The 21,412-nt window shown below is 32.8% G+C and overlaps 2 protein-coding genes across 6 annotated transcripts; both read right to left on the bottom strand.

Moving 5' to 3' along the window:
• Positions 1 to 3,629: 3,629 nt before the first annotated feature.
• Positions 3,630 to 9,186, bottom strand: LOC130961013 (uncharacterized). Of its 5 annotated transcripts, none has more exons than XR_009079334.1 (6): positions 8,852 to 9,071; positions 8,203 to 8,435; positions 7,002 to 7,744; positions 6,820 to 6,907; positions 5,463 to 6,724; positions 4,902 to 5,013 (listed from the first exon to the last, which is right to left on the bottom strand). XR_009079334.1 is itself a non-coding variant. In XM_057886615.1 (3 exons), exons 1-3 carry the CDS (start codon positions 9,137 to 9,139, stop codon positions 3,916 to 3,918), a joined length of 1,515 nt encoding a protein of 504 aa, XP_057742598.1. In that variant the 5' UTR covers positions 9,140 to 9,186; the 3' UTR covers positions 3,630 to 3,915. The 5 variants fall into 5 exon arrangements, 2 of the variants coding, with proteins under 2 accessions (XP_057742598.1, XP_057742599.1); XR_009079333.1 differs by having other exon boundaries at positions 8,203 to 8,458; positions 8,852 to 9,066; XR_009079332.1 differs by having other exon boundaries at positions 8,203 to 8,487; positions 8,852 to 9,043.
• Positions 9,187 to 10,730: 1,544 nt separating this feature from the next.
• On the bottom strand, positions 10,731 to 16,725 carry LOC130961012 (serine/threonine-protein kinase Nek4-like). Its single transcript, XM_057886613.1, has 15 exons — positions 16,648 to 16,725; positions 16,356 to 16,491; positions 16,113 to 16,179; positions 15,497 to 15,562; positions 15,142 to 15,188; positions 14,982 to 15,027; positions 14,787 to 14,867; positions 14,652 to 14,694; positions 14,329 to 14,378; positions 14,131 to 14,212; positions 13,960 to 14,009; positions 13,359 to 13,432; positions 12,873 to 12,924; positions 11,789 to 12,247; positions 10,731 to 11,601 (listed from the first exon to the last, which is right to left on the bottom strand). Exons 2-15 carry the CDS (start codon positions 16,439 to 16,441, stop codon positions 10,957 to 10,959), a joined length of 1,848 nt encoding a protein of 615 aa, XP_057742596.1. The 5' UTR covers positions 16,442 to 16,491; positions 16,648 to 16,725; the 3' UTR covers positions 10,731 to 10,956.
• Between the last annotated feature and the right edge of the window lie 4,687 nt (positions 16,726 to 21,412).

Raw genomic sequence — 21,412 nt, 5'->3', positions numbered from 1 at the left:
TAGATAAACACTGAACACATGCATAAATTCGAATTGACCATGCAATTTGTGGTGGTTAACCTTCTACACAACTTGTTTCAATGAATAATCCTCTATGTTCAATTCTTACTATGCCTTTTTCAGGACCCCTAAACAGTAAATAAATCATTCACTCCACTTCAACCTTCTTCTCCCACTTCCCAAACCCAGTAAACCACAAACAGAGCATAAGCCACAAAATGATTCACAACCGAACCCCTTCATACGAACTGGATAACACACCAATTGAAGACACCACAACCCAGATCAAAGAAAACGAGCTTAACTAACCTGGATACACGAAGCTGTGCTCGCAACAACTCCCAGATGGCCTCCACACCGACACCGAAGCTTCCCTCCAGTAGCTTCGTCGGACCACCAAATCTGTGAGGAAGCAACAACACATCACCAAAATGGAAGGCTCGGAAGAGGACGTGGGAAATGCCAACGGCTTACCTTCAAGTTCTTCGTCCGGCGCGGTGGCTTCTCCTTTCACTCTGGACGCCGATCAGCACCTCCTTCAAGCAAGAAAGAGAAGATGTCCTCGAGTGGCTGGCAATATACTCGAGCCCTAATTTGAGATTTGCAAAGGGTAATGTTGGCATTACATAATTACATTAGGGGTATTTTAGTGATAAAAGAATTGGTTGAAGTTCTGTCTTTGTCCCAGTTTCTAGTGTCCCCAAATTTTTGAAGCACTGAAATACTCAAATTATTGAGACAGAGACACAATTTTCAGTGCTAGTCTCTACCTCAACAAACACAATACTGAGTCCTTGTTCCCCAGTATCAATTCTAGTCTCTGCAAACAAACACTACCTTATTGTTTGTATAAAAATTGAAAAATACCATATGTTAATGTCATTTCTCCTTAGGTAGTTGATAAGTTTTTAATGATGGGGTGTACTTTAAAGGATTCAGAAATTCAAATCAAACACAATATATATTCAATATTTAATAATTACTAGAATTAGGATTTGATATCATACTTAAATTATTGGCTTAACTAGATTGATATATATATATATATATATATATATATATATATATATATATATATATATATATAAGTAAATTTATATCATAGAAAAAAGATATGACCCTTTCATTTTTATGGGTTTATAACATTAATATATAAATATAAAGATTAAAATTTTATGAAAAAGTAGCTAACATCAATTTAGTAAATTATTAATTTAAAAATTAGCCAATAATTGGAAGAAATAAACATAAAAGAACATTAAAAACTAAACATGATAAAAAAGAAGTGATAAGAGATAAAAGTGTAATTTTAAAAAATTTGTTAATGAATAAATTTATGTGTGTGTTTTAGTTGAAGTTGGTTGATATATACTAACTCCCTGATTGGATTGATATTTTATATTAGTCACCAATTGAAGTTGACACAAATAATTAGAGTATCTAATATGTAATTCATGACTTTTTATAGTGACGAATTTAAATTCTCCTGAAATCATTAAATTTTTTGTTGGTTGAATATGCACAAAGATATTTTTTATTATCCAAAAATTTTTCATGGGTCTTAGATTAAACTAAGAGAAGTGCTAGGGGTTAGTAATTTTTGTGATTTGTAGTCATCAAGTAGTCATTAATGATATTTTTAATGGTGTGAGATTTTATCCAATGGTATGGGATTACTTATTCTTCTTTTGCTAGTTACATACTGATTAAAATTTAATAAAATTACTAGTTCCTTAGACTTTTTCTTAAACTAATTTAAATAGATAAAAATTTGTAATTAAAAGCTATTAAATTTACCATTACTAATTGATATGTCTCCCCTTACTAGTATTTTGAATACCAAACGAAAAAAAATGAATTATATTAGTCACTTAATGTTTAAAAAGAAATAAAAACCTATCTAGATATTTTGTATCAATTAGGTACTTATATAAATAAACTTAGTAGTTAATAGTTCATTTAAGTAAGTGTTAGAAGTTCGAATTTCAATTTGTGCATGTAACAATTTATTGACCAACGAAAAATTCTTAAATAGAATTTTGATGCACAACAAATTAATCTTTGACATCTCTAATTAAGAAATATCGTGATCGAAAAACAAACAAAAAGTGAGTGATGAGAAATAAACAATATATACCAGCCTTAACTTTATGGTTTTGTTAACTAATAATTAGTGTATATTTTTTGTTCTGATTCTTCATTTATTACTGACAAAAGGTAATAACTTTATTCCTTTTGCCTCATTTCCTCCATGATGATTACTCCCTGGATTTCAATTGCAATTCAAATGTGCTTTCTTGATGTTATGGTGAGAATGGTTTATCATCTCTCCTCTCAGTTATTTTTTCTTTTTCCCTCACTTTTTGAAGTCAATTTTGGTCACCCTTTTAGACCACTAGCAATGAGAAAGCGAAATCTAATACCTAAAGGCTAAAGTTTCATTCGTACATAGATTGTACAAATCATACTTTGATGCAACCAAAAAGTTGTAGTTATTTATTTGTTTTCTAACCAAAATTATGTGAGAAAAAGTTAATCTAATTTTACTACTAATAAACATATTAATTATTAAGCAACTAAAATATAGTAGTTTACACTCTTCAAATAAGAGATTGAGCTTTCTCATCATCAAACCTAAGATACTCCTAGAAGCTAAGTTGTTCATAAAGTGAAAGTAGGTTTTCTTTTTCTTCTCTTTTTTTCTTTTTAAGTTTATTTTTACCCTTCCTTTTTCTTTTCAACTCAAACGTATCTCTCTTTGTCTTCTTCATTTACCAAAGGTGAAGATGGCCCCTCCACGCATACACAGCATATACATGCACATTTATTTTCAATTATTAAATAAATAGGATTGTTCTGAAAATCAAATTGAACCGGATTAATCATCTGGTTGATTTGGTTCAGATTAAAAAACCAATTAAAAAATTGGTCAAAAACTAATGAATTAGTTGAACAGAAATTTTTTATTATGGAAAAACAGCTAAAAATTAATTTAAAAAAAATTATGAGAATATATAATATATTATTTTATTTTATACCGTTCAACTCTAATAAAACTTTAGTTGAATTTTTAAATTTTGAAACTCCAGTTTTACTTATTCAATTACTAGTCTAATCTTCCAAACTTTGATAAATAGTATAAATTTAATAGAAGTTATTAATGTAAAGTTATGTTATTTAGGCCATTAAATCACCCTAATACATGACATATGATAGCATTATTAGTGTTCATTTCTATGCCAATGGCAAAAACAAACTTGTGTCCAAGGAGAAGGATAAAATATAGCCAATTAGGAGATAGTAATGTGACTAAATGGGCTATGTAGCTCCAATTTAGGATACTCTTATATTTATATTCTTTTTTAATTCCTACAGTATTTTCCAACTTACCATGCCAAGGAGACAAGGACTAATCCGCCGCAATACTAAATTTCATTTAAGATTTTATCGCTCACTAATGGGTTGTTGCTCACTAATGGGTTGTTGCATGCTTTGTTTATATAAGTAGGACTTTTATTAAGCTTAAGCTTTGGAGTCAATTCAAGAGAAATAGAGAATGGGCTAGAACCTTGCAATGCAAATATATTAGAAATTCAAGAAAATAAACCATTAATTTACTTGCAGGATAAGGTCATTCTTATGCTGATTTCTGTAAAAGAAGAAATTATTCTTCTAGAGATCCATACAAAAATTAACAGAAATATAGTTTTATATGTGTTAAGCTATGCAACTCCCCAATTTCATGCCATTCTCTTAAATGATATTCAGTCCTCTATTGTTTAACTCTGCAAATTTGTGAAAATTCTTTTGAAAAAAATTACTGAAATTCATGAAGAATAAAAGGTTAACTTCCCCAAAATCTATCAACTTCTTTCAGATGGTATACAATATTGAAACAAGACAAACCAGAAACCATCATTTGTTTGATTGCAAACCACTACCACCATAATACTGCTTTGTTGTTTCGCGCGAGAACTCAGCAAAAGTCATTCCATCCTTCAACCTCGATGAAAGTGGGGGGACGATTTTCTGAAATTCGCAGCTCAGTTGTTTATATCTATCCTCCCCAACCTGTTCATCATCATTATATTCCTTCATCAACTTTGCATGAGAATAATCTGCAGTAGATAATGTTTTGGTCCATGCAGGCTGCAGAAACACAACAAAAGTTTCCCTGCTCAAATTGTTAAACTTCACAGGCCTATGAACGGCATGCAAGGTTGCGCGAAGCTTCCCCTTAGAGATTATATCGGCAGATTCCCCGACCTGAATAATGAAACTGTCAGGAGGGGCCTTCACCATGAAGATCCTCTTCTTATTTGGATCATAAATTTGCAAGCAGCTATGCCCGGTTGGCGATGGACATTCATCAAAACATGAATCAGTAAATACATGTTCTGTTTTGGCTGGATCCGAATATGATGCCCAAAGAAAGAAAGGAGCTGTCAGAACAGTGAATATACCATAATCATAATGCCACTGCTGCCACAAATTTGAATGAATTCCACATGAATTATGATCATCGCGAGCAATTGAATTCGACTCTGATGATCCTTGTAATGATTTCTGCACATTCATAACGCAGCTACCCGGGTCCCTCTTGTTATTTTTAGCTTTTCTTTTACCTGCCGCGCCGGTCTTCTCAACTTCTTTCAGGAGGAAGCTGTCCAAACGCGAATGGTAATGTATAAGCCGCCCCTTCGCTGCACAGGATTCCAAGAGGCTCTGCTCCAACTCATTGCTCCCGATAGCCTTATCACATATTCGAGCAAGGCAAAGTCCCACCTCCATCATGCAAAGCCCTAACTCTTTGAAAGTACTCCCTAGATTCTTAAACTCCATATCATTACATTCTGCAGATGCTTCCTCGACATCTTGAGGATACGCTTCGGAATGTAATTGATCAGTCGTGGTCAATGCTCCCGGAGCTTTGGCATATTTGAGATTCATAGCAAAGGAGGACACACTCCTATCTGGATTTCTCAAAGGAACATCACTGCCCAAGTTGTGTTCCTAAAAAAAGCATGCAATGCAATCACAATGAGCACACTCACAAAATATGAATAAGCTAATTGTAAGCCTAAACTCCATTCAGATTTATGCATATTGAAAATTTTTCGATATTACCTAAACAAATTTCACAAGCCATAGACGCAATAATGACATTAATCAAACTATATAACAATTGCATTCTTTTTTCCTTCAAATCATCACAGTTCAAAATATATCAAGACTTCGATTTAGCAATTATCAGAGTAAAAATTCTCAATCTAAATTTATGCATAATGAAAAACTTAGTAGCTTTCATTTTCCCCAAGTAATTTTTACATAAATAAAATAAATTAAATACCCACTAAATAGATTCTTCTAATCAGAAAACACATACGTATATGACTTTTATTATTATTATTATGAAAATTGCTACAGGTGGAGTTTTAGCATTGTTCAATAAATCCAATAACCTGTAGAGATTCCAGCTCAAAATTTGATGCCCATTTTACTCCATAATAGCGATTGTTGAACAAACCTGTGATACTTGAAGGCCTGCCATGAGTCTTAATAAACCTTACCATCCTGTTACACATAAATGGCTACAGGCAAGAGGGTTTATAGATTTTAAGATAAACACATGACCCAACAATAAACAAATTGCTTTAATAAATCGACACAGGTAAAAGGATTCCTAGCTTTTTTCTGTAAACCCAACAACATGTGGCAATTACTGAACGAACTATTAACCCCAATTGCCAGAAACGATTTTTCACTCTCAATATAAAAAAGAGAAGTCGCATACTATTGCAGAATAACCTTAATTGACCTAGACACACTTAGAAGTAAACTTAAATCATAATGTTTGAGTTCTTTTTTGCTGCGATTCACCACAAAAGTAAAATTAAGGAAACTAGAGAGGGAACTTTTTGTAGCAAGGTCCAATAGCTGTCTTAGTGGAACCATCAATCCCTTTGACGGATGTGCTACATCTACGAATAATTGGCATTCCTGAGCAAAAGTTTGTGAGTCAATCACTACACACGGGATCCCGGCAACTCGAACCCAGCATATAGCTACCTCCAGAACCACTTCCCCCTCCTCCTCCATCACCTCTGCCTTCATCGCTGCCTAGCTCACCTCCTCTCCCAACTCTGCCGCCTCCTCTCCCTCTTCGAGGTTGTCGTCCACCATAGTTGCGCTGAGATGTACGAGTGCCAACACGTGCACGACGCTCAATGCTACGCCTATCGGGGACATCCGGGGCCTCCACCATCGCGGGGGCAGCCCTCTCGTCTCTTGGTCTTGCATCCTGAGGAATCCCAGCTACCCTAGGATCTACAAGTAAGTGTTCTGGTGAAAGGAACCTCCGAGCTATCCTGAACCACCAATTGAGGTAATCTACTGATGGGCCTGGGTTAGGAACAATTTGAAAACGGAGCACATTATCAAACCTATTGTTCCAATGTTGGTGCCAGGTGGCAAAGACATTGGGGAACCAGCGGTCTCCTCCTCTACCATCCTTTGCCATAAGAGAATCTATGTCAAGGGCCTTGTGTGGCCGATGTTGGACCCCACCGAGCTGTGGCAAGACCCGATCCACTTGATGCCACTCAATAACGGCAAAGTATATCAAAGATGTCGTCGACCTCCATAAAACCTGGTGTCTCTGGTCCAGGGCATCCACCGCCGCAATCTCAAGTACATCAGGCACAGCATATGGCATCCACAGAAACTGGAAAAAGGTTTATCATGTCAACTTAAGTAACTTACTATAATATTTAGGGAATAAAATCTGAGGTAATAACTTAAAACCTAACATCCACTTACATCATCGGGTCTCAACTTATCGAGCTTGAGCCTCAACTGCAACACTCGAGGGGCTCTCTGATCAAGTGAAGGAATATACTTCGCCCACCTAAAAATGCAACTCAATAGGCATTTAAAATACTGTAACAAAGCATAAGAGGAAACAACAAAACAAAATACAAATAGTATTTAATCATTATTACCTTGACGCCAATGGCCAAGTGAACGTGTTGAACCCATGAGGCCGCAATGTGGGGAAACGCCAGAAAATCCAAGATTGGAGCAATGTTAATGGACCAGCGAGCTTAACCACATTGCGGTTAGCAACACGGCACAAGCAACGGTACAACCAAGCTAATGTAGATGATCCCCAACTATATCGGCCCAACTCCTCTAAGCGAGCAACGAAAGGCAACCACCGGATGTGAACTCGAGTCCCAGATTTGTCTCCAAACAGCTGGGATGACAGTAGCACCATAATATAGGCCCGAGCATACATCCTAACCGTATCCTCCGACGCATTATCTGGAAGCACCTCAAACCTCGTTTGGAACCACTTGTATGTCACAGTAAACTTATTGATACACTTGGCAGGAGGAAGCTCACCAAACAGCTCCTGGAACCAAGTCCATGCTGGTTTCCCACCCTCCATAAGCTGCTCAAAATCAGAAAGGCATCCACTGACTGCCTCGCCATCAATCGGAAGACCGAGCTGGTATGAAACGTCCTGTAAAGTGACCGTACACTCACCAAACGGCATATGAAATGTGTGCGTCTCCGGACGCCAACGTTCAACAAATGCACTAATGAGAGGCTCATCAAGCTTAAACCAATGTGCATTAAGCCTTGCCACCTGCTCTAGACCAGCAACTTTCAGGTAGGGGATGACACGATCATGCAATTTCATATTTTGCTGCCGACGAACACTTGAAATGCAACGGGTTGGCTGAGAAAAAACAAAAACAAATTGGAACTCGACAATCACCGTAATACACTCATGATTATTTGAACAAATTTATTTAAACTAGCAAGAGTAATTATTGACCAACAATAATTTACCAAAAACCTACTTCATCCTATTTCAATATAATATATAGAATCAACTAACATAGACGATAAATTTAACTACACAAATGAATCTGCAAAAATCACTTAAAAATGAACAACAAATTCGAGCAACCTCTTCGTAAATGCATCCTGCCACTAAAAAGAGTTTCAGTTTCTCTACTGCTAGAATCCAACAATTTAACATTCACACAAAATCCTAATTAGAGATTCTAAATTAGTCAACAAATCTTCTACTAAAAACCTACATTTATCCTGTTTCAGTACAATATATTCTAATGCTGAAATTAGAAAACAAAATGCTAAAATTACGTAACTAAAGCAAAAACTTCAACAAACCTCTTTGTCAATGTATCCTGCAATATGAGCAATGCCGTTTAGTCGATATAACTGATCTGCTTCGTCCATTTTCTGACTGTTTTGACTTCTTTTCTGCGAGAACCAACACCCTTTTCCTTTCAACAGCAGCGATTCTTCTCTTCTCTCCCTCCAATTTCCACTCTTCTTCTCCACAATGGTGGTCTCTCTTCTTCAATAGCGGCTGACCGAGGGTTTTGATAATTGATAGTGACCTTCAAAATATGTTGCAGTCCCTCTTTATGATGTGAGAGAATTGTGGCATTCCTTTAGATATTTCCATTTGTTCAATAAATCGGGGTAACATGCTTCGATTTACGTGTAAATGAGCATAACAAATTTGAGCTAGAATCGTTACAGGTGGCTGACTTTATTGGACACACATTAAAACGCGTCTACCTCCCGCGATTTACTTAGTAACAAAAAAAGGACCCATATATGCAATTTAATTTATTTTATACATGCAAAAACTAAAAAAAGCCCACTAATTAATGAACATTTCGATTTTTCCAAACTCAATCAACATATGGCACTGCATTTTTCTGAATCATCCTTCAGTGCAAGGTTATTTATTATAGAAATTGATTTAGATTTGTTTCTACTTGAAATTAAAAATAAACATTTTCAGCACCTTGAGAACACGTTTACGTGTGTCGCGGTGGAGAAGGGCGAGCTTGGGAGCAAGACGGAGAAGTTCGGAGCGGAGCTCGGAGGCGTTGGGGACGCCCGTAACGGCCAACAGGCCTGGGCCCATGGGCCCTAGGGCTTCCATTACTGAGCTCGTTTTGCGAAGAAGGTCCTCATCGAATGAAGAAGAGGCATTATTTGAAGTTGGATTTGAAGAAGATAAGAGAATGAGGTCGGAATGGTGAAGCTCGTGAAGTTGTAGGATTTCTGCTGCTGCTTCTTCTTCTTCCATTGCCGTGTCCTGTTTCTGTTTGAAACAGTTGCAGAGAGTGATACCAGAGGAACACTCTCACGTGATCCAAGGTTTGGGCCTCTAAGTAATGGGCTGGGCTCCAAGGTGGATTTTGTGTTTCTCTGATTGGGCCTTCAATTCTTTGTCTCCTATTTAAGCACTATGTCTGGTCTCTCGCTCTTTTTGTTCTTTTTCAAAAAAGCCCATTTAAATCTTAAGAGTAAGTTTATATTGTATAGAACAGGAGCATTGGAGGAATTTTGTGTGTGTGAGTGTGTAAGCTAGAATTGGGGGTTGTCCAATCTATTAACTAAAAAAAAATTATAATAGATATGATAATTTTTGTGATTTTATACTTTACATACTTAATTTACTTTTTCAATTTAACTAAAATCTCGATTTCTCTACCTTAATTTTCGTAAATGAATAGTATGTGCATCAATAGATTAAGATATAAGGATATGAGAGAGAAAATTAGAAAGACACCCATTGTTAAAAAATAATGAAAGTGGTTTGTAGAAATAGAAAAAAATGCTACTATGTACTACTATCTCTATCTCACTTAAAAAATAAATTCAAATAAATTTTTAAGATAAAGGGAACGGTCATCTATCAATAAAGGTAAAACTAATTTAAAAAGGTGGTTATCAATTCTACTATAAATATATTGACATTTCTCAGGTATATTCACGTTCTAATACTACTAAAAGCTTGCCTAAAATCCTTGCTAACTTAAATATTATAGTTTCTTGTAAGTATAACTCCTTCCCACCTCACGAGAAACTTAGATGGTGGCATTTCAGCGCAAGAATAAGTCGGATGCTACCTCACAAAAAGTGTAGACCTCACATTTAAGCCTAAATCATCGTTTCAAATAATCTTCGAAACAAGTGGTATGTGTATCAGTAGATTAAAAAATGAAGATATGAAAAAGAAAATTAAAATAACACCCATTCTTAAAAAATAATAAAAGTGGTTTGTAGAAATAGAAAAAAGGCTACTAGAATATTCTATGAAAATAATGAATTAAATGAAAGATGGACAAATAGTTAGAGGTGAGAATAATAAACAGATGCGACGAACAAGTGATTATAGACAAAAAGAAGACTTAAAAAGACTCATAAAACGGTGAGATTTTTATATATGATAGGATGTAGTAACGTCATTCATTTAATCAATTTCATAAACTTTGTTGTTGATGTTTCTGTTTCCCTCTTTGGTCTGGTATCCTTTGTTTCAACAGTGCTAGATGACAAATCCTGTCTCTGAATCTCTATACTTTATCAAATTATAATGCAATTTAATGCGAAACATTTTCTTAATAACTACTAACGATTTTCAACAATTTAATGCATTTAATTCTATCATGGGTCTCTACTTCACCTCCCATAATTAAAATACTCACTTTATTATAGGTATTATAGAGGTATAGATTTTAAGAAATTCTTAGAGGTGCTTTTGGGTGTTACACACACGTCACGCCTATTTTTTGTGTACGTAAAAGTTGTATTGTTTTATTTGCATGGAGATCAAGCATAAAAATAGTGACTTTTTTCTTTCACAGGTAGAAAAAGTGAACATGTTAACTTGATCTATTGGTGAGATTGAGATAATCATCACCTTCAAAGTTCAAACTACTACTGCAAAATAACCAAATAAAAGTGATTACATCTAAGAAAGTGCCTACACTTATATATATGATTAGGATCTAGGATCTAATCTTACCATTAACTCTAATGTCATTAAGTAGAACTACATTAATTAATATATACTGTCCCTGGTTAATTATCATAAGAGTTTGCATTAGAAAAGAAACCTTATGCCGCAGTTTCTTTGAAGCTCTTAGTCAACCAAATAGCTGTTTCCCTTGGTGAAACCTTCTCAGGTCCAAATGGTTTCAACAACACACCAAGCTCTTCAAACCTCTGTTGCTGTAGGAGCCTTGCACTGAACTCCAGCAACCCTTCCAACGCCTCCGCGCGCTGCTGGTACGACGAGGTGTCGAACCTGCGCTGACGAGAGTCAGCCGAGGAATGGCTTGAAACAATGGTTGCCCCAGGCTCAGAGCATTCGCTGCCGTGAGAGACCGGAGCTGGAGTGCTATTAACACCAGTGGTAATAGTAGGGACACTGGCCTTGTCCACAACTTGGACTGTACACTTGTCTTTTGTGAATGAGCATTCGGCGCTACCGGGGGAGCTAGATGAGCAATGAGCCGACGTTGATGAGGTGCCACGAACAGGGAAGAAATGATTGCCCTCGCAGGATGCTAGAGGGAACTCTGCCATCTTGTCGATTCGTGGTGCATTGACAGAAATATCTGGTGAGTCCAGGCTTCTTAGAAGGCCAATGCTGGCTCTGTAAGGGGTAGCTGTTGCCATGACTCCAGTTGAAGGTGTAAGAAGTGGAAGAGATGCTCGTCGAGTTGGTGGGGCGAACTTTGCGGCCGGAGATGCTGGTAGCTGATATCAATAGCAAACGGCAAATTAGCTCTACAAGACATTAACATTAAATCAAAAGATGATAGAATTTTTCACCTGATAATATGACTTGGATATAAGTGTTCAGATTAAATTAAAAAGCATGGAGAACAAATAGAGTCAAGGTTCAATTTGGTTCTATAAATTGTAAGAATGCTTTTGAACTTACTGAATCACGCTTGGAGCTAGTATGTGATATTGATGGTATTATCGGCCGTCTCGGGGTGGAAATCTTCCCTGCTTGCGATCTTGGTGTCCTGTCGAAAGCAGAGAACTTTGCTGCTTTCGACTTGTTAGCATTCAACTCTTCCCGGACACAACCAATAGAAAGATCATACAATCTCTCTTTTGAATAAGTGAAGGATCCTTGTGCTCTTTGAGCAGAACAGAGAGAACCTACTTCAGTTCCAGAAATACTAGGATTCAAAGCTCTGTCATTGCTAAAGGATAATCTTTTGTGTCTGTCTGAAATAGTAGAAACAGATTCTGGCTCGAAAAAGCGGTTTCTCCTTAAGTAACTCGAATCATGCCACTGGAAGGGAAAAGTACTTCTTCTTGGGGTATTGAGTTTCAGGTGAATTTTATGAATATAAGGCTGAAGATGTGGATGATTTAGTAACTCTGCAGCCTGATAAAATAAACTACAGTTAATTTGTATCAAATATAGGTTTAATTACTCTAAAAGTCCCTATAACTTAACTCAGTTTGTATTTAGAAAAAATGTGTAAATTATACTACTTTAGGGACTCAACTAGAAATGTTAAAATTACAAAAATCAATATAAAAATTTTTATACAATTTAGAAACTTGATTACAAACTTCCAAATTATAGGACCTAACAAAAAAATTGAACGAAACTATAGGGATGAGAGAAATTTAACCTTGAATTACATCAAATAAAATTAAGTAGTCAACTAAGTAGAATGTGCATAAACAAGGAATGAACAACATCACAAAATATAGCAGTGCATTTCATGAAATGTATGTAGGACATCTTTTAAACCTGAATATTTAGCATTAAAACCTCAAATTATCATGTAAAATCCTTTTCTAAGCTTTATAAAACGAATGTGAGAATTCAAGTGATGTTGATAGCTGATGTCAAAAAAAGGTGATGAGGAGGAAAACAATCAGCTTATAAGAGAAACAAAAGCAAGGGTATATTTTGATTTTCAACTTTTCAGTTTTCATCAGTTAATACAAAGTTTAAAAGATGAAAAGTAACAGTTAAGAAGTCAAGGCAGTAAACATACACTTGGCCTAAGCTCTGGATTTTTCCGCAGCATACTCTTGACAAGCCCTCGACTTGAAGAAGAAATATAAATTGTCATTGTAAGTTACTCAAATCATGTAAACAAAACAAGTGGCAAATAATGATTGTAAATTACAAGATTAAAAGCAAAATGCAAGTCAATTCTATGCATCTACCTAGCTCTTGAAGTTCATCAAGAATTCAACAAAATAAGATTGCTTGAAACTAAACTAAACATAACATTCCAAAATGTATAATGGCAAAGTAAATTCCATATCATCAGTTAATTTTTAATGAAAGGTAAAATCAAATAAATTGAATGCTGTAGACATGCTTTATACAAATTAGAAAATCCACAACAGCTTGAAGTTTGATTATAGGATATCAGCAAAAGAAAATACAAAAGCATAATAGTTAAATAGAACACAAGTAAAAGAAATATAGTGTGCATAAAGAGCTTAGATATTTTAGGAAATAGAGATCTCACAATGGACTGGAATACATGGTTGGTAGTGGAGCCACTAAAGACTTGTTTATTTTATTAATCAATGTTTGCATATCCTGCTCAGATACAAGACAAAAATAAAAAATAAAAAATATTATAGTGAACTATTTTATGGTCCAAATATCATAAATGAAAATTACCTTCTTGAATGAGCAAGATGATTACCAAAATGAAAATTCCCAGACATAACATGACATTAATTTATGAAACAACACAATATTTGATGATTTGCAAATTAGAGTAAATCCTCAGTTTCGTCCATAACAAAAAACATGGAGGACAAAATAGTCCTAGGTTTTAAAAATGACAAATCCCCCCACACCATTTTCTTAACAATCAATTTGCCTCTCACCATTTTGTCATGATTTTCAAATGGTGAGGGGACAAACTTGTCATTTTAAATCCCGAGTGACGACTTTGTCCTCCATATTTTCTACCAAGAATCTGATAGAGGGTTTACTCTTCAAATTAGTTACTATACCCCCCACCAAATTTCCCTTCTTAGGATAAACAAATTTGAGTAATGTTCTGTTAGAAGAGGAATAAAAGAGTGAATATCTACCAGGATCAGATAGTTACTTACAAGAGCTTTGAAAGCTGGCTTATGTGCAGCCATTTCATAAACACAGCATCCTGAAAAATATAAGTTATCACCAATGTCAATTTCAATTGAAAAAGAAATGCAGAAAGAAGTGAATAAAAGAGTAAATAAGTCTATGTGATCTCTCATGAGAATAAAACAAATGTATGTTACCTAAAGACCAGATATCTGACTTAGAGCCATAAGGTATATCAGCAAGAAGCTCCGGACACATATAACTTGGAGTCCCGACAACCTAATTGTAGTGCAAGAACAGTAATGAGATCCCCTTTTTTTAAAAAAAGAAAAAAAAAAGATCAAAGTATACACCAAACTAGTGAACAAAAAGAATGGCTTGGTTGTAACACTCACCGAGGAAGCAAGATCATCACATGTCAACATTTTAGCAAGACCAAAGTCACCTGCATCCAGCACACATAACATAAGATAGGACATTAGTAGAGATATTAGTCGATTAGTAGATAGTTAAAAAGTTTGTTACTTTTATAAGGTTTAACACCAAATGCATGACAGAACATTTTCTGCCTTTTAGGGAAATTTCGGTTTATACTTTTCTCTTAGTCCTCATTATTCTCTGATCAATATTCTCAACAGATATACCAGAAGAAGGCTCGGAGTTAGAGATGTCGAGACTAAATGCCATGTGAAGTCAAAAGAATGAAGAAATCAATTACCTAGACGTATATCTTGATCTTTTGTCAAGAATATATTTGAACACTGCAACAGATGTGGAGAAAAAGATCATCATGGTTGCTCAATGATTTCATATAACTAGCAGCGTGACTGAAATTATAGGATTCATCATTCACCTTGACATCACGGTGCAGAATATGATTCGCATGCAAGTAATCAAGTGCCATCAACAGTTGAACAAGCCACTTACAAAGCTTCTGTATGCCAAAGTTGACAAGAATGTGTTAAAATTAAGTTCCAAAAAGTCATTTGCATACGAAGGAAGCGTTCACCAGGCTTGTAAGTAAAAGAAGTCACAACGAGTGACCAACCTCTTCGGAAAAATGAATACCATTAGACTTTTTTATAGCTTCAGCCCTGTCACAACAAAGAAACCAAAGAAAGACTGCATTATTAACAATTGAAAGATAAATGTAGTGTCTGCATAAATGTTCATAGTTCCTTAGGAATTTGACATGAACCAATACTTACATATCTCCGCCTTCACAATAGCCGATGATGATACATACAAAGCAACCCTGGAAGTGAAGGTGCCAACTTGCCAATTTCAGAAGCATAAAATCAATCAAGAATTATATAACTATATTCTGTGTTATAAAATTTAGTTCAATTAACAAAATCATCATTACTCATTAGTATGATATAAAATCAGCATTTGAAACGAAATAAGTACCCCCACCATTGAATTTTTTATGTTAAAATTTACATTCTTGGAACTCTTTTAAGTGAAATAAACAAAAAAGACAATAGACAACTAATTTAGAAAGATTTGAATTTCTTTTCCAAAAATTATTTTTTAAAAAAGAAATAATAACAAAAGCCTGACCTTTTCTACCCAGGAATCTTTATATTCCACAATAAATGGATTTCGAACTTTAGAGATGAGTTCCATCTGCAAAAGAAGAAATCAACAAAGCATGCACAATTTAATAATTAGTGAAACAACAAAAAGTATTAGTACACCCCGAAAAGAGGAACAACATAAGTATATCTTTTCACCTTTTAAAAACACAACTATAAACCAACAAATATAAAGAATTGCACTCTCAATATACTCTTTACTCGCTTTTAACCGTCAGCGTCATTTTTGAGAACATCATTATATCAATTTATCCAAATATACCAATGATGTGCCAAAAAATAACAATGACAGATAAAAGAAAACAAAGGGACTACATGACATTAAAATTCAAATGTGATATCAAAGGAAAACCCTAAACCCCAGAAACCGACAGCGACATATAAAAGGAAACCAGATAAGGTACATTAAAATTTCAAATGAGATATTAAATAAATAATACTCATCTTAAAGCTCAACAAGTAAAAAATGTATCATTCTAAACAACATAAATGAACTATTCATCAAATTCAAAATCCACAAACAAACAAACAAAAGTGGCAAAACCAACCATAAACCATAGAAATAAAAATGAGAATGTTACCTCTTGATGAGCAGATCTACGAGTTCTGTCAGTTTGGCGAGCAAGTTTGATCTTCTTGAGTACATACCTTAAATGGAAACAAATATAAATAAATTAAAACTAATTTATAAATATCACATTATAGTCAAACATTACACATTAGTTCATAGTTCATACACATTTTATAGAAGAAGCTTGAAAATTATTTCAAAGATAGAGAAAAAGAAAGATATGTTGAACCACAGTTATAGTAATGAACATTACTTTCTGTTTTCATGTCTGTGCCTAACAAGAAGAGCAGAACCAAAGGAACCTTTGCCAATCTGTTGAAGAATCTCATACTTCTCCATTTTTTCTGTGAAATGAGAAGATCAACACTTCAAAGGTTCAAACTTCATTGCTGAAAAAACAGTGACAACAACATTAAGCTCAGTCATTTCCACAAACACAACATATGCACTTACATTACATACTTTGAAAAAAGGAAAATAAAAACAAAAAAGTGATCACATTTAACAAAATAAAGAAATAAAAGAAGAAGATTAAAAGAAAATACCCAGAAATGGAAGAGATAGCTGAAGATAAAAGTGATAAAGAGGAAGTGAAAGTGGAGCTTTGTTTTGTTTTGGTGGTGGCAAAGTAGCTCATGAGTAATGAAGAACACAGAGTACCCGTGGCTTTAATATTTTATTAGGAAATTTTAATTAACAATTTAACATTTAAGTTATGGATAAAAATTAAAATATAAAAAAAATATTTTAATAGAGACTAAGTTTAAGAGGTGAAAACTCGTACACAAATTTTTTTTTTTTTTAAATAAAACAAATTTAACACAATAAAATGGAATAAAAAATAAAAAATAACATATAAATCTAAAAATAATAAAAAAATAATTCCTAATTATTTCGGACATTGTTGTTAATACCTACAAAATTCATCGTCAAATCACTTATAAGAGCTTGTAAGAAAGTTAGTTGAATAAATATATTTTTTATCAAATTTTTATATTTTTTTTGTCAATTGTTAGTTTAACTGATTGTAAAACTTTATGAAATTGGTTTATTAATTTTAACTTCTACTGAAATAACTCTTTCTATAATTAAAAATTTCATATTCACTCTAAAGTCTAACCCATCTTAGAATACATAATCTCTTATAACAGATTCTCTACATTTGAGACAAAAAAAGTTTTAAAAACGTATCTTTTAGCACACCACTCGATAATTAGTTGTTCTCCCAAAATCGTATCATTCTACAATCTCCTAGTTCCATAGACAATTCTCGAATCATCGTCTCTCTCACTTGCGACTCTCTAATTTGTAATTGACAATATCCTTCTACAGACCACCTTTTGTAAGTATCGACTGACCACAAATCATCTTGAAAAGATTCATGTTATTACAGAAGCATACAATTTTTTTTTCATAATGAGCAATTCTCTCTCAAAAATCTCCGCTACCACTTGAACATGAGAGTTCTATTCCAAATCACCGCATCACCAACTCCTAACCTACTTGTCCTTTTTGGGACTTGAACAATTTTCCATCTCACTAGAAGTATCTAGTTCCTCTCATCCTTCTTACTTTATAAGAATAGTTTCTTTAAGGAAATCAACTTTTTTGCTATTGTTTTAAGTATTTTGTACAAGTTAAGATAGTAAATAGGCAAGTTATTAAAAACAGATTTAATGAGAACTAGTTTACACATTTTATTTAGAGGCTTTACTTTTCACACATTTAACTTTTTTTTTTTACCTTGTCAATCACTGATTTTTATGTCTTGACTAGTTTTGAATTCGTTTCTAGAAAAATGACAAGATATCTGACTAGTAATAATATTTTCTTACACCCCAATAGATGATACATCTGTTATGTCCAATTCTGCTCACAATTCACCGGAATCAAGCTAAAAATTATTAGTTATTATTATGTGAAATTATTAGTTAAAACTTAAAAATTGTTAGATAATTTGACATGTTTCATTAAATTATTATTTAACGATTATCAGCTATTACTTCCATATAAAAATAACTGCATGTGAGTATTATTTTTTTTATGTTATACTTTTAAACAATTATATAAAATTATTTATCATTTAATTAGATTGAAAAATGTTCATTTTTAATTTTTTCTCTAATTATACCGTATATACTTACTTTAATTAAAAGTGCATTAGATTTTTAATATGTATTTTTGGCAAAAAAGTACACTTAAAAATAAAGAAAGAGAAATATTTTCTTTTTATATAACTTTTTGAGTTAAAGTCAAATAATCTTAATAGCATTCTATACTAACAATATTACAATACATTAAAGTGAAATTTGAATTGAACAATTTTAGTCAAAGTTATTTATTTATTATATCATCATCAAGACATAACAACTTCAGTCTTGGGATTATTTTAATTTTTGTGTCCTTGTTGAGTCCTTTTCCTGAATGACACTTTAAGAAAATTGACGCATGCTTTGACCAACTTCCATTCTTGTCCTCTTCCTACCATTTTTGAATTTCAATTATTGCCCTCTTCTCACTTTTGCTTCTTTCTTTCTTTGATTCCAAAATTCCAATCTTTTCTTTTGCCGCTCTCTCTCTCTCTCTCTCTCTCTCAATATTGCCACTGTTCATTTCATTGAACTTTCAACTTAAATTGTTTTTCATGATTTAATTAATTGTCGGAATTTACAAAATTATGCAATCTCTTTGTAATACAAGTACTTCCTAATTTATGGATGCGATATTCGGCTACTTTTGGTATGCGATACTAATATTGAGATTGAAATTGGGAATTAAATTTTAATATTATATTTAGTAACTAAAGATTGAAATTAAAATTTTATTTTTGAACTATAAAATTTTAATTTTTTTAATATATTTGAAAAATAAAGATACAAAACATTAAAATTTTTAAAAATTAAAATTTTAATAATATTTTATTTTTAAATTATTTTCGTTATATTTTTTAATTTCTAACTTTACTCCTCTACAAACAAATAAGAGTAAAACTCTAACCTTATTTTCTTTCTCCTCTGAAAATAGTGGTTCCTTTTTATTACCACTTTATTTGTCACAAATTTTAACTCATTGTTCTTTTCTTTTAAAGTCTAGATATTACTGCTGGATTTTGTGCTAATTTGATATTGAGGATGAATTTTGAATATCCATCATTTTTGGATCGATTTTTTTGAAGTAAAAAAATTTGTTCATGAATAATATTCTGGCTAGTTGTCATGAGCTCTTCCCACATTTGATTAATTTTTATTTACATATTTTGGAGCTCGTCTGTCTTAAATTTTTATTTTTCAAAATTTGATAAAAAAAAATTTGTTTTTGAAAGAATTATTATTAATTCAATACGATAAGGGTAAAGTTTGTATTTGTGTATCTGAGTGTTTCACATAATAAAACATAGAAAGAGACATAGAGAAAAAATCATCAGCCAAGGTCCACTAATCTCACAGTAGCAACCTCCAATGTAGGGGAAAAAAACGGCATCGAAAATACGATCTTTGAAAATTTCTATCGGTGTGATTGAGAAGCGTTGGAAACATAGTGACGCGTTTTGTTCGAGGGTATTGTCTTCTACGTCGATCTTAGTGATGCTGCCGGCGGCTGGATTGAAGGGAAGTTGGCTTCACTGCTCAGGCGCTGTTCGCGCATATACTAGGAGGGGGTTAGGGTTTTATTTTAACATCAAAATATAAATAAGGGTATTTTAGTAATTTTAATAATTTTAATCTCTATTTTTATTTTAAATCAAATAGAATATTGAGACATAATTCAGTCTTATACATTTTATACTAAATACAATACATAAACTTAATTTAGTTTCTATCTTCTCTTTTTATCTTTCAATTTCTATTTTAAACACAATCGAAATATTTAAGAAAAATAAAATTTAAATTATCTCACTAAAAGTGATAGAATATACTAATTTATAAATATAAACAAATAAATAGATAAATAATTTATGCCTATATTTATTAGTAATTTAGACTTGACTTAATGTTTACCTATTATATTGTCAAATTTTGTAAAATGTAGTTTTTTTAATTTTATTTTTGTACAATATTCAATAATTTCAAACTTTTTTAAAGTTTAATGTCTTATCTAAAGGATGATAAGCTTCTGTTAAATTGGTTTTTAATAACGTCTTTTTGAGGGTTCAGAACATTTGGATCATTAAATGGTCCCATAACAAAACATGTCTTTTAAGTTTTTTAATAACTGTAAAATAGTCTTTATCTAATTTTAATTACAAATTAATCTCTTATATATTATTTAATTATAAAATTTATTTTTTATTTTATAAATCATTATTTTATCATTCATCTATCATAATAAAAAACAAAAACAATAACACATTAGATCTTCCATTAATCGTAATAATTTTTTGATAATCCTAATTGATTAAAAATTTTATCTTTGATCCCTTACATCCGTATAGAGTTGTGAAATCGTATTTCTTATAAAATCAATCAATTGGATTAATAAAACAATCGATTGAATTTCAGATTTCCTATAATTCAATCAACTGGAATTCAGGTTTCCATACAATAATCGATTGAATGTTAGATGCTAGTATGGTTTTCTCAAAAATCAATCGATTGTAATTTTGACACAATCGATTGAACGATAATTATGATTAGAATGTGGATTTTTTCTAATTCAATCGATTGTTCATGTTACCTAATCGATTGAAGGCTTCAAAGCAATATGAGGTCTCACAATTCAATCGATTGGTTGTGTTACCCAGTCGATTTAAGTCTTCAAAGTAATATGAATTTTCACAATTCAATTGATTGGTTGTGTTATCCAATCGATTGAATTGTGCACTACGTTATATATTACGTTGTTCTCAATTTTCCTACTCATGTTAATAAATTATTATTTTATTATCCATCTATCTTATCTATAAAATTTTATCTTCAAATTTTAATTTTTTATTTTGATTTAGATAGTCTAATCTTATTTTTTCTTTCATATTAAGGTTAAAAATTAGTGAATGCAGAACTTTCACCCTCAACCTTAGCTCTTTTTGCATTTTTTGTTCTGGCCATTTTGGAGATATTGGTTCAGTGAAATTTGTACAGATTTAGATGAGGATTAATAATATGTATGTAATTTGGAGTGGATGTGGATGAAATTGGAGAAGAAGAAGAGAGAAATTTTTTGAATTTAGAGAGAGAAGAGAGGTTATACAGAAATGGAGTTGTAAAAATTAAAAAGGGAAGGGAGGTTGAACACGGATAGTTATCAAGCTTAATATATAGCGCATATTGTAATACCCGGTCTAACCGAAATTAATTAAATAATAAGTTAAAT

This window comes from Arachis stenosperma, chromosome 2, assembly GCF_014773155.1.
Source record: "Arachis stenosperma cultivar V10309 chromosome 2, arast.V10309.gnm1.PFL2, whole genome shotgun sequence".
Lineage (NCBI taxonomy): Eukaryota > Viridiplantae > Streptophyta > Magnoliopsida > Fabales > Fabaceae > Arachis > Arachis stenosperma.
Note: the sequence above shows the minus strand (reverse complement) of the source record. Positions and strands in the feature narration are given on the sequence as shown.